Source organism: Eleutherodactylus coqui, chromosome 4, assembly GCF_035609145.1.
Source record: "Eleutherodactylus coqui strain aEleCoq1 chromosome 4, aEleCoq1.hap1, whole genome shotgun sequence".
NCBI lineage: Eukaryota > Metazoa > Chordata > Amphibia > Anura > Eleutherodactylidae > Eleutherodactylus > Eleutherodactylus coqui.
In genome coordinates, this window is record NC_089840.1 from 129,333,513 (window position 1) to 129,347,078 (window position 13,566).

The 13,566-nt window shown below is 42.7% G+C and overlaps 1 protein-coding gene across 1 annotated transcript in view; it reads left to right on the forward strand.

Moving 5' to 3' along the window:
- The window catches only part of LOC136626528 (bile acid receptor-like), a 68,311-nt gene extending 56,393 nt beyond the window's left edge, over nucleotides 1-11,918 (forward strand). Inside the window, exons 6-11 of the mRNA XM_066601583.1 lie at nucleotides 2,094-2,198; nucleotides 4,800-4,899; nucleotides 7,546-7,671; nucleotides 9,830-9,946; nucleotides 11,443-11,556; nucleotides 11,680-11,918. Coding sequence (XP_066457680.1) covers nucleotides 2,094-2,198; nucleotides 4,800-4,899; nucleotides 7,546-7,671; nucleotides 9,830-9,946; nucleotides 11,443-11,556; nucleotides 11,680-11,918 — 801 coding nt within the window. The remainder of the gene's footprint in view (nucleotides 1-2,093; nucleotides 2,199-4,799; nucleotides 4,900-7,545; nucleotides 7,672-9,829; nucleotides 9,947-11,442; nucleotides 11,557-11,679) is intronic.
- The last annotated feature ends 1,648 nt before the right edge of the window (nucleotides 11,919-13,566 follow it).

A 13,566-nucleotide genomic window follows, 5' to 3' on the forward strand; every position in this document is an offset into this window, starting at 1 on the left:
GTTTTTTTTTCTGCAGATCAAGGTGGACAAAATGGTTAAGAGGGACACACTATACTCTAAATTGTTCATGAATGTACCTTGTGTAAACTGCTGTAAGGCCAGAGTCACATGAGCGTATTACGGACACATTAATGCACCCATCATAGGGACCAGTATCCCGGCACTACTGCTGGCTTACTCATCCAAACTCTGAGCATCGTAGATGTCTATGATGCCCTTACTTCAGGTCAGTAGACCTGCAGTTGGGCCAGGAAACTCGTTCACTTGTATTATGCCCATGTGAAGCTGGCTTACGCTTGTATCACAGTTTTTTTTCAAAAGCATCACTTTTTTGCAGTTATGACTGGTGTTTTTTTGCTTTCTTGGGGCAAAAATTGTTGGTCCAGATGTTAGCTGTAGGTCAAGAATAAATTATGAATTGCACTACAATCAGTTTTTTTTAATTTTATGTGGCATTTTTCTTACCTTAAGTACATTCTTTTGGGTCTATCCCTTTTTAAAAATACAGTATGCTCTAGGATAGACATATTTTCTGGTGTTTTCCTATACGCTTTTGTACAGGAAAAAAAACACTAGAAAAAAAAAACACGTGTGTGTGTATGTGTGTGTGAACGCCACCTAAAAGCACTAGGAAAAAACATATGAAACTAATTGAATTTTCTGCAAGCTTAATAATGCTGTAAAAAGACTGAACATATTAAGCTTCCTTCATGTATAAACAGCATAAATGCTGCAAATGTTTCACATAGAAAGTCCACAGCACTTACTGTATAAGATTTTAACAAATCTCATCCACGGGGTATGGAAAAATATTGCAAGAAACCCTCACAAACTTTGTCACAAAAACTGTCTTTTTTTAAAAATAAATTTTCATGCATTTTTTTGAAGGAAAGCCAGAAAAGGATCCAGCAGGAAGGAGAAGTATCAGTGTCCTTTATATTTCCTATTCTTTTTGAATCCACGTCTGGCTTTGACTAAAAAAACTGCATGAAAAACTATTGTTAAAGCAAGCAAACAGCTACGGTATTTGTGAAGCCACCCTAAATCTGGGTTCATATCAGCACTGAACCCTCTGTTTGGAGGTTTAGTCGCAGATCCGGCACAAAATACGGGAAGAAATACCGCTGCATGCAGGGACTTTTCTTCCGGTAAAATGCCAGGCAGCCGAGCGCAAGCCGAACAAACTCCATTATAGTCAATGGGGTCCGTCATAAGACGGATCCATTCGGCCAGGGGTTTCCACTTTCCTGCTCCCTGAACGGAGCAGGAAAATGGAACCCACACTGCAGATGTGAAAGCAGCCTGAGGACTCCGACCCACTTAGGCCTCCTTCCCACGAACGGATTTACGCCGCGTAAATTCGCGACAAAAATCCGCTGCGTTGCCCCCTGCTATTAGGTTCTATTGAACCTAATAGCACAATGCTCACGGTGCGGAATTCCACCGCGGAATTTCGCACCGTGAAATCTCCCGTCCTCACCCGCAGCATGCGCTATTTGTCGCGGGTGTACGCGCTGACGGCTTCCATTGCAGTCAATGGAAGCCGTCCGTTCACGCTATCTCCCGCTGCAACCAGCGGAAGATAGCGTGAAAAAACGCTTCCCCGCCTACCGCCGCGCGTCATATGACGCGGCCGGCGCGTCACGTGACACGGCCGGCCGCGTCATGTGACGCGGTGGGGGCGTGTCACATGACGCAACGGCGGTGGGCGGGGAAGCGTCTTCACGCTATCTTCCGCTGGTAAGTATGGGGTCTCTGGGGGGCGCCGTGACGGGCTTCACTGCGGAATATTACGCGGCGGAGCCCGTCACGCTCGTGTGAAGCCGGCCTTAGTGTTAACGCTGCGTTTTTTTTAACACAAATATCAATGGGGTTTTCAAATATTAAAAACACATTGTAAGTTGGTGCTTTGCAATTTTTGTGTGATGTCTGTTTAACATTAGAAAGTCCCATTGACAATCGCAGGGAGGAGCCCTAAAGCAGGTCACATAAGTACTCAGTTTTGAACCAGATAAATCTTTTACAACCTGATTTTATTAGTTTTTGGTTATTATGCACAGATGTTAATTTGTGATTTCTTTTGACATCAGCAGGTGATAACACGGCTGGAATTGACAGCAGAAGACTGCAAGCTGATTGATCATATTATATCTGCATATCAAAAATATAGCTCCCCGGTAGAGGAACAGAAGTTATTTGTAAGTACTCACAGGGCCGTATTTGCAGATATGCTGCTCTAGGCACTAAGCCTGAATACACTCCCATTACAGGCACATTTACACTCACCAGTTATTATCATGATTCACTACTTTCTGAGTAACTGTATTACTACAACGATATTACTATGGTTTATCATTCATTGTCATGCCATAAAAATCGTCATCAGTGGCACATTTGATGGATTCTGATATCACTTGGCAGGGCCCTGGTATTGAGTAGTGAGGTTTTGTTCCATAAGACTCATGTTCAGTGGCGCAGCTAGAAGAACCACATCGGTTGCACCCCTGCCAAAACTGTCAGGCCCCCCGAAGCTCCAGCCAGAAATGGAAGATAGAAGTACATTATTCATGAAGTGTTACTGGTCGCGGGTGTTGGTGCGATACCGCTTCAGGATGGTATGGTGATGGTAAATGGTGGCAGAGGCAGCACATTTTTTTTACAATAATAACTTTACTGAAGTATGCATAATAAACAGTATTTCTCTCCTTAGGAGGGTTGGTGCTACTGTAACGTTGTGGAATAACTAGCATTAAAGTCTTTCACTTAAAGTGACAGTATTAATAAAGAGACTCTCATTACTTACTTATATACATCTACATTACTGTTTTAACTCCTCCTGGAAGCGGCAAGGCACATGACTTTTCATCGCCTCTTCACATTGCTATCAATATCTTTTACCACTCATTGCTGCAGTATAACCGCTATATACATAACCAGTAGAGATGAGCGAGTATACTCGCTAAGGCACATTACTCGAGCGAGTAGTGCCTTAGCCGAGTATCTCCCTGCTCGTCTCTAAAGATTCGGGGGCCAACGGGGGGCGGCGGGGGAGAGCAGGGAGGAACGGAGGGGAGATCTCTCCCTCTCTCCCCCCCGCTCCCCACCGCAACTCACCTGTCACCCGCGCCGGCCCCAGAATCTTTAGAGACGAGCGAGGAGATACTCGGCTAAGGCACTACTCGCTCGAGTAATGTGCCTTAGCGAGTATACTCGCTCATCTCTAATAACCATCATTCTTTATGGCCATAGGCCTCGACCTCAAATGCCCTGGCGTACTTACCTACTGAACATTTCACATATCTTAAGCATACTAGAATACAGAGGTTGTCTCTCATCATACATCATAATCATCATCGCTCTCGCTTTACATTACTTGATTCCATATACACTCTATGCCATGTGCCTAACTGCGCTATTATACTTACTGCATCATAGACAAAAAAGATCATTATTAACACATCACATAACGCTATATCACACACACATCACATAAGCACATCATATGCCTTACACTTTATCATAAACCGTTTACATAAAATCACAATTTAACTCTAAGACTATTAACCCTCTCCTGCGAGGCCTTGATTAACCTAAACCACAGCGCCATAACTATATTGCGATAACGCTGTTGCAGTCTCATGAGTTCTTTTCCCTGACCCTGGCCAGGGATTTTACCTCACGGGATAACGGGGGTAGTAATCCGCTCATAGACAATCTCTTTCACTGTCCACATCGCTTTCCTGCTGCAGCGTCCGTGCCGATTCTTCTGCACCATTGGGTGACCGGCAATGTCGGGAGGGAGTCTCCCTCTCCTCCTGCACACTGTGGGGCGCTTCACTCCAGGGGTGCAGCTGGTGTCCCATTCTTTGGCTCTCTAGAATGTCAGGCCTGGCGGGTGTCCCTCCAGTGCTGCTATGTTCCCTCTATAAAATGGTCACCACCACAATCTGCTTCTAGATCCTGCTCGTCTCTGGAGCTGCATCTGCCTCTGTGTACTACCTCTGGTGTCTGTGTACTACAATTGCACAGAAGGGACCACGGTGACTTTGATTGGAATTATTCAGAGGGAATTATTATTAAGAAGGCAGCATTATTTCTTGTGATGGGCACTATAGTGTAAATAATGGGGGGTCTGACAAAATAAGAACAGGCAGCCGAAATCAGTGTGGCGAGGGAAGCCCATGGCCCCCTTAGCTTGGGGGCCTGGTTGCAACTGTGACCACTGCAACCCCTATATCTACGCCACTGACTTCAGGATACAGAGCAGAGTCAGAATGCTAACTAGAGGCTATAAGAAAAGTTCAGAATACATAGCCTGTGGGGATGAATTATAGAACTGGGTTTTTCATAGCATAAGACAGTCACATTGTGATGGATTTCCCTAAAATGAAAGAAAACCTGAAGTGTTTCTTGAAAGAGCTGCTGTGGGCACAATGTAGTACATGAACATAAACTGCCTAGACAAGAGCCACTGCTCCATACAAGCCTTTTACAATGGGGAAACACGTACACTATGGGAGGTCGTTGTGGAGACGGAGATTACATCTGTATGAGTTCTGTTTTCAAAGATCATTACTAAGCAGCACTAAAAGGAAATGGGCCACCTTCCTGATGATACATGGAAGTACAAAACAAATATATGGAATACAAATGGATGAAACACACATACACGCAGAATACCATCAGTCCGTTTTTCACTAAAATCTGACATTTTCGTCTAAATGCAATTATTTTGTCCAAATTTACAAATTATTAAATCATCCAAATTTTAGAATAACCATTTTATCATTTTGACTCAGCTAGAAGAATCAGCAAATCCAGAAGAAATATTCTACCACATTTCTGAAGCCGCTGTGATGCATGTGCAAGTGCTTGTAGAATTCACAAAAAGGCTCCCAGGTATGACCTTGTCACAAAGGAAAGCATTTGTTTTGGTTAAAAATGGTTTTGGATTCACAAAAGGAGAGAGAAACATAAGCCAATCATTCATATTTATGTTTTTTAAAATAAGTTTTTATATCCCATTTTTATAGTGAATTTCACTTCCTTTGTACCAAAAATATGTAATATTCCAATTGTTTTGGTATCTACAGATGCAGAAAATTTCATAGAAAACTCATAGAATTCAATGAATGGCCAAGCACTGTCTGTGATTGGCTGAGTGCTGTGACCAAGGACAGGCAGCACTCAGTTGTCATTCAATGAATGGCTGAGAGCTGCTTGTCATTGGCTGAGTGCTCAGCCAATCAGATACAGCCCTTTCAGCAGGCTGGGATTTTAAATCCCTGCCTGCTGAAAGAGATTCAGAGCAGTGCAGGGAGAAGACAGGCTAGACGCGCCTGAGCCCCGGCAGCTGAGGAGAGGTGAGTATAATTTTTTTTTTTTTAACACACTCTAGGGATGATATTCAGAGAAGCACTTATTTTTAAAGCTCTTCCCCAAAAATCCCTACAGGGCTTGCCAGCAGCCCATTGCTTTCAATGGGACTGCAGAAGTGCTGGTCCCACTGAAAGCAATGGGAGAATATCGCGATCCTCTGCCACAGCTGTAACAGCTGTGGCAGGGAATTCTTTACTCCCCGCAGGGATGAAGAAATCCTCTGCCACAGCTGTGACAACTGCCACATTTTACTCCCCACATTTTTCAGTGACAAGGGGACTCCCGTGGGGAATATTTACATGGCAGCGGCGGAAAGGTGAGTATATATATAATTTTTTTTTTTTTTTAGACAAACAGGTAGGATTTTCAAGGAAGGGCTTATATTTAAAAACGTCAAAAAAATTCTAATTGAGAGTGAAATGGGAAAGAAAACACAATTGACCACAATTGTATTTTTTTTTGCTGTGGGGAGTCTTGTTTTTACAGCGTTCTTGCTGCAGTAATGACATATTAACTTTATTCTATGTATCAGTGCAATTACAAATATACAAATTTCAGATAATTTTTACTATGTTAGACTTATTTAAAAAAAAAATTGAAATTTAGCAAAATGCTTATTGTGGCCAGATTTTGATTCCCATAACTATTCTATTTTCCCATCAATCTTTTTTGCAGAGTGAGCTGTATGTTCTATTAGTACCAATATGTGGTACATATGCTTTGGATCACTTTTCATTCCACTTTTTGGGAACATGACAAAAAACTGTTGTTCTGCCATTGAGCTTTTTTGTTACGGCACTTGCTGTGCGGGATAAATGATGTAATATTTTGATATTTCCGACTGTGGCAGGACAGTCTAAACCATTATCACCAGACGGGCCACTGTCCGGGGATTGGTGTGAATAACTAGCCCTTTTAGCTTGCCACACACTATATCTGACCGATTGCGATATGAAAAGAACAAATTGCTTTCAATGACCAATGATCCGAAATTGCAAAATTAATGTATATCCTATTCTTGGGTGATTCTGTGTAAGAATGGACCATTATTTCCGATGGCCACAAAAAATTGCTAGATGCAATTTTCATGCGAGTGTGAAGTGATTTTTCTATTTTTCCTATTGAAACAACATGAAATTTTTACTCGCATGCAAAACACGTGTGAAAATCACAACACATTTAGGCCTCATGTCCACGGGCAAAAGAAGAATTAAAATCCGCAGCGGATTTTAACTCTTCTCCTGCCCGCGGATCCGCACCCCATAGGGATGCATTGACCACCCGCGGGTAGATAAATACCCGCGGATGGTCAATAAAAGTGATTTTTAAAAAAATGGAGCATGAAAAAATCTAGACCATGCTCCATTTTCATGCGGGTCTCCCACGGGGATGGCTCCCGCGGCTTCTATTGAAGCCTATGGAAGCCGTCCGGATCCGCGGGAGACAAAAATCGGAATTTACTCACCCGCTCCGGTTCTTCCCTTCGCCGCGGCGCCATCTTCTCTCCGTCGCGGACGGATCTTTTTTTCTTCGGGCCGGCGCATGCGCGGGGCACGTCACCGACGTGCCCTGCGCATCCGCCGGGCCGCAGAAAGAGGATCCGGCCGCGACGCAGAGAAGATGACGCCGCAGCGAAGGGAAGAACCGGAGCGGGCGGGAGGTAAGTTTATTCTTATTTATTCTTATTTTCAGCGCTCATGTCCGCGGGGCAGGAGGGACCCGCTTTGGATTCTCCATGGAGAATCCATAGCGGGCCTGATTTTCCCCGTGGACATGAGGCCTTACAGCGGAAATCTCAGGATTGCAAGTGCGCTATTTGTCTGAGTTTCTCGGATCAATATTACCCTCGCTCCTGTGAATGCACCCTTACAGATGCATCAAAGTTTAACTTGAGAATTGTTAAAATCTCATCCACGTGGCTTGTACTGTAAAAGCATGGAAAAGCCGCAGAGTTTGTGCTACACGTGAACATATCCTGAAAGTAACATCTTGTTTTCCAAAGTTTATAAGTGTTGGCACATTCCAGTAACAATCCCTTACTATTGTACTATTGCACATGTATTTCCTTAAATCTGAGTAAAGTTATGTATACAGCACATGTATTGTACCCTAGAAGACTGCATATAATTATGTTTTTCTGATATTTTATATATTCCTTTTTTCCAGGGTTTGAAATTCTGGATCATGATGATCAAATTGCTCTTCTAAAGGGATCCACTGTTGAAGCCATGTTTTTACGTTCTGCACAAATATACAATCAACAAGCAACACGATGCTCACAGTTGGACGATGGTAATTTACTTTGTCATTTATTATCTTGACCTGGGTATAACGAGTCGTCTGCTGTAACCTTTCCAACCCACCATCTTATCTAAAATAACCACCGACAACTTCTTTTTGGATAAATGTTTGGCCACAGCAGCCAATTTTATTACAAACATAACAATAAAACATATATACTTTCAACCCCAATCGGAAAAATATTTTGGGAAAGATCCTTGGAGCCCCGAGAGAAACTCTCTGTTGCCTCACCAACCAGGAAAAATAGGTGTAACTGTCTCCTGTCGCATAGCAACCAACTCGGGAGACCCTATTTCCTCCGTACACGTCCGCGCAGTGTCAGATGATGTGGTGGGTGGGGCCACGTATTCACGCGATACTTCCACTGTGCTCACAGTGGAAGTATAGTGTGTTGTTCGGCTTCCATTGACTATAATGAAAGCTGGCCACATGTATTTCCGCGGCAAGTAGGACATACCGCCGGCCATTTCACGCTGCGGAATTCAACAGTGAAATTTGGCAGCGTGAACACTGAACTATTAGGTTCAATAGAACCTAATAGCTGAGCTGCGGTGTAAGGCATCAGATTTTCGCTGCATTTCACGCAGTGGAAATCCGGATGTGGGTGTTAGCCCTTACTTGATGCTGGAGTCTATTGTCTTATTTCAAATAAAAGTTTAGCCTTCACTCATAATACAACCATAATACACCAGGAGATGGACTATAGCACCTTGTGGTCACCAGGAATCTTCAACGTAACTAACTTCTTACTTTTGAATATTTTCATAAGTTTTGGGAAAAATTATAACTACACTAACCCCTTAGTGACCACCAATACACCTTTTTACTGTCCTCACTAACAGACTTTAAACCTGCACTTACATCTTTTTAAAGCGATGGCTTGACTGACTACTGACAGCTAGGCACCTGCTCTAACTGTCAGGAGACAAGAAACCTCAGATCCTAGACGTTTAACTCCTTACATACCACAATCAATAGCAACTGCAGCATGTAAGGAGATAACAGGGGCAGAGGACTCCTGTCAACCATTGGCACCTTGCAATTTAATCGCAAGGTACCAATGGGTTCCCATGGCAGCCCGAGGCCTGGCAAAGGCCTCCATGACTGCCATGTAACTCAACTTATTAGATCCCATGTCCATCAGTGCAATAGGCGGCTGTTATAGACATAGTAGGATGCATTACATAAATAATGCAGTGCACTATCTTGCCAATCAAATTAGTGCATCTTGTCTCCTTGAAGACACAAAAAATAGTGTCAAAAAAGTTCAATAATTCTTTTTCTTTTTTAAATCCAGTTTAAAGAAAAAGCAATTTTTACACTACAAAAAAACCTTTGTAAATGGATAAATGGATTAAAAAAAAGCAACACATAACAAGCATTACCACATTTGTAACAACTCAGACAATGAAAATATTTTATTATGTTTCATGCATGGTGAACACCCCTTAAAATAATTTTAAAAGATAATGTCAGAAGTGCCATTTTTCCTCTGTTCGTCTTGCAAAAAAAAAAGCTATAAAAATCAATTCAAAGGTTACATGTAAGGGTAGCAAAAAAAATTTCAACTCTTTCTGCAAAAATACAAGACCTCTCATAGCTCCGTTGCTGGAAAAATATAAATGCTATGGGTCTTAGAATGCCGTGATGTAGATTCATTTTTTTTTCATTAAAAACTTGGTATTCTTGTGCTATAGTAGTATAAAAATAAAAAAAAAACATCTCTATAAACTTGGTATTGCAGTAATCATGCTGATCCACAGAAAAAATATATATATTTTTACCAAATGGTGAGTGTTGTAGAAACAAAACCCCCAAAAATAGTGGTGGAATTTCTGAGCAGTTTTTTCCGTCTCCCACCACAGGAGTGCCCTTAAAATTACCTATTGTCCCACAAAAAAAAAAAAAGCCATACGGCTATGGCAATAAGTTACGGCTCTTGCAATGCAACAGTGAAAATCACTTGGTCTATAAGGCACAAAATAGGCTAGTCACTAAGGGTTAAAATCTGTATAAATAGCCATTTTTAGGAAGTGATTTTCCTATAAATAACTCACAAATACTAAGCACATTTTTATATAAGTTAAATAAACTGAGATGTTTGTTTGACTATTAACAACCTAACATCAATACAAATGTTTTTTCCTAGGCCTTGCAAAATACCCAAGCCACGCAGGAGAATATTACTATATTCAGGATTTTGACAGATGTCCTCTGTATTCTCTAGAACCGAATCCTCGGCAAAATACTCAAACATTTAATGCAGGTCTGGTTGTCTTACTTCTATATTTGCAGTCTGCAAGCTTATATACATTGATCTATGTTATGTGATCTGATTATGTACATTTTCAACCCATACCCTATGTATCGTGGAGCATAGGCACGTGGTCTACGCATGTGTTTACAATATTGGTCTATGCATGTGTTTACATTATTATAGTCAGTGGCTTCATATATGATGCACTTGTCATTTTGCATGCAGTCCATATAATTAACCTAGTGGGCACTGTGATTGCTCCCTTGGGGGAGTTATGTTGCATTGTGTCCCCTTACACCCCAGTTTAACTGCTGGGCAGTGCCTTGAGACGGATGTACTGTCTTAGCCTATCTGCATCCTTGAGCGCAAACACTATTAGAAGTCAGGTGTTAAGACTTTTTGAGTTGTGAAGTGGGCTTGCTGTCCATTGTAACCAAGAACACTGGAAAAATTAAAGCCGGTTTCACATCTGCGTTGGGACCTCTGGTCACAGATCTGGCTCAAAATACCAGAAGAAAATGAGCTACATACAGCGCTTCTTCTGTCCAAAGCTCGGCAGTTGGGCAGAAAGAGAACAGATCCCATTATAGTCAATGGGTTCGCCTGACACTGTTGGGTTCCGACCAGAGATGGAACCGTTCAGTCGTAGGGATTCCCCTTTCCTGCTCACTGAGCAGGAAAGTGTGATCCCCATTGTAGGTGTGGAACCACCCTAACAGCTTCTTTAATGAAATTGTTACGATCGTGTGGGCAGGCAAAGCACGGGACGCACACGATCGTGACCAGAGGGGGACGCACACGGGTATCACCAGGGTCACACGGACCTCACACCGGTTTCATGCAACTGGCCCTGGCTACCGGGAGGTTGGCATGGCCATACCTAAGCGGGGACATTGCCCCAATAAGGGCAGGCCAGCGGTCTTTAGATCTGGGCCCTAGCTGATCCTAGGAGCCACGCACCAGAACAGGATGCATTCACATGCCACGTGACAGACCCAGAATACACCCCATACAACATGCAACCACTAGTAATGGATAGGAAGCTGAATATAAATACCAGGTATTAGTTGACATGTTGTACAATATGTTGAAAGCTAGCAGGCCACTTCACGGCTCCTGGTTATACTGCTAGTCCCTACACTAACCAGGAGTCCAGCAGAACCAGACACAGTTCACCACACGCTGCGACAAGACATTACACAGATTGCAGGACACACAGCAAACTAACACAAAACTGACAGAATTTAAACGTACAAACGGACATGAACCAAGTCACACTGCAACCCTCACCAGACAAGCATTCATGACTACTCACCTGAGGGGCCATGCAGACTGACCAGGAGCTGGGTTTATATGTGAGCACAGATCCAGGGGATTGGCTAGCAGACAGTACCACACCCAGCCAGCTCAATCATTAACCCTGAGAGTGCTGTGCTGCTGGAAACACAATAGAACAACATGTCTCAGCAGCACACGTAACAGAAATGTTGTGTTTTATGTTGCAGATCTCACAGAAGAATTCATTACCCCACTGTTCAACTTTTATAGAAGTATGGGCTCCCTCAATGTGACTGACGCAGAATATGCTTTACTCACTGCCATAACTGTGTTCTTTTCAGGTGCGTTGATCTCTTCTTTCATACATGTTCTTATGCCAATGGTAATACTGCTTAGTAATAACAATGCTGTTATTGGATAAATAGAAAAAGAAAAATATATATTTTTTTTTTATTTAAAAACAGATCGGCCCTTCTTAAAGAACAAGAATGGTGTTGAAAAACTACAGGAGCCACTTTTAGGAATTTTACACAAGTATTCAAAGATTTACCACCCAGAAGACCCACAACATTTTGCACGACTGACTGGACGCCTGACTGAGTTAAGGACCCTTAACCACAATCACTCAGAAGTTCTGTTATCATGGAAAACCAGAGATACCAAGCTTAGCTCACTGCTTTATGGTGGTTGGGACTTCCACTGAGTTCTTCTGTGCGATCATCATTATGATCCCCTAATTTATGGATAAGCATCAGTTCTGATATTGGACACAAATACAGACGGTAAAGGGCTTCTTCACCCTTCCTTTTTTCATTTTTGTTACGTACTCCCTGTGTGGACTGATAAATGTTTCCACTAAAAAGAGAATCAGTGAAATATTTTTTATGCTTTGAGATCATTCCATTTTAATGTTCTAAGAAGAGACTGCAGACTAAATAGAGATAATACTGAAATCAATTTAAATCACTAAATTAATAGTACTCCTAATTTATCATGATGGAGAGCAAATATTAAAATCATAGAGGCTGCCGATTCAGCTACTTGGAGCTGTACAAAGGGGACTCTTCTCAGAGAGAATGAACTTAACTACAACTCACTCCACAGAAGCCACAAGAAAGGAGAACAAGCCGAAGTTTAATGTTGCCCTTCTCCTCCATTTTGGCATGGCAAACTAATCTAAGCCATGGTAGGGTCCCTTTGTACTAGGAGGTGTTACATTGTATATACCTTATATACTCGAGTATTAGCCGACTCGGGTATAAGCCGAGTCAATAGGTTTTACCACAAAAGACTGGTAAAACTTATTGACTTGAGTATAAGCCGAGCTAGACTCGAGTATATAGTAGGTTTAAAGCAAATGCAATTCTCACCTCCCAGCTGGCTTCTGTGTCCACGGCGCGATGGTCTCCCCGGCGGTGCGGCAAGCTGCTTCAGACTTCTCCCCGCTCTCATCTCCCTGCTCGGTTTTCAATTCCCCTTCTGTGTAAGTAAGCGCTGTGATTGGATCGAGCGCCAGCCAATCACAGCCGGTGCTTGATAAACCAATCACAGCCATTCAGTGATGGCATTCACTGAATGGCTGTGAATGATCAAGTGCTGGCTGTGATTGGCTGGCGCTCAATCCAATCACAGCGCTTACTTACACAGCGCTGACGGTGTGGGAATTTAAAGCTGAGCAAGGAGATGACAGTGGGGAGAATTCTCAAGCAGCTTGCTGCACCGCCAGGGAGACCAGCGCGCCGAGGACACAGACGTCGGCTGGGAGGTGAGTATTGCGGGGTTTTTTTACCTCACTCGAGTATAAGCCGAGAGGGGCTTTTTCAGCATAAAAAAATGTGCTGAAAAACTAGGCTTATACTCGAGTATATATGGTAATTGCAAATAAGGAAGATAGAACAATACCTCTATAGCGTCACCTATTGGATGGCAGCACTCCTGCAAATCAATGTCCGACCCTTTATACAGGTCTTTAGAACAATGATTGGGAATTGAAAACCAAGCCAGACTCAATTTAGACAGTTGTTTCGGGGTGTTAGCCCCTCAACAGTGTGCAATAGGATCCTCGCTTGGCTAGTGAGAGACCTGTGACGTGGGTCGGGAGGGGGTATCATCTCTCCTTAAGCAGAGCACCTCAGAGGAGAGTGATGAGACCTATACATTGATTTGCAGGAATGCTGACATCCAATAGCTGGCACTGCAGAGGTATTGTTCCAGCTTCCTTATTTGCATACATTTCCCAGAGGAGCATGCATGGCCTTTTAAGTTTCCTCTCATCTTCTTGGTGCTCTCCTTAAGGAGAGATGATATCCCTCCCAACCCATTGTATATAATTATAAGAAATATATTTTAAA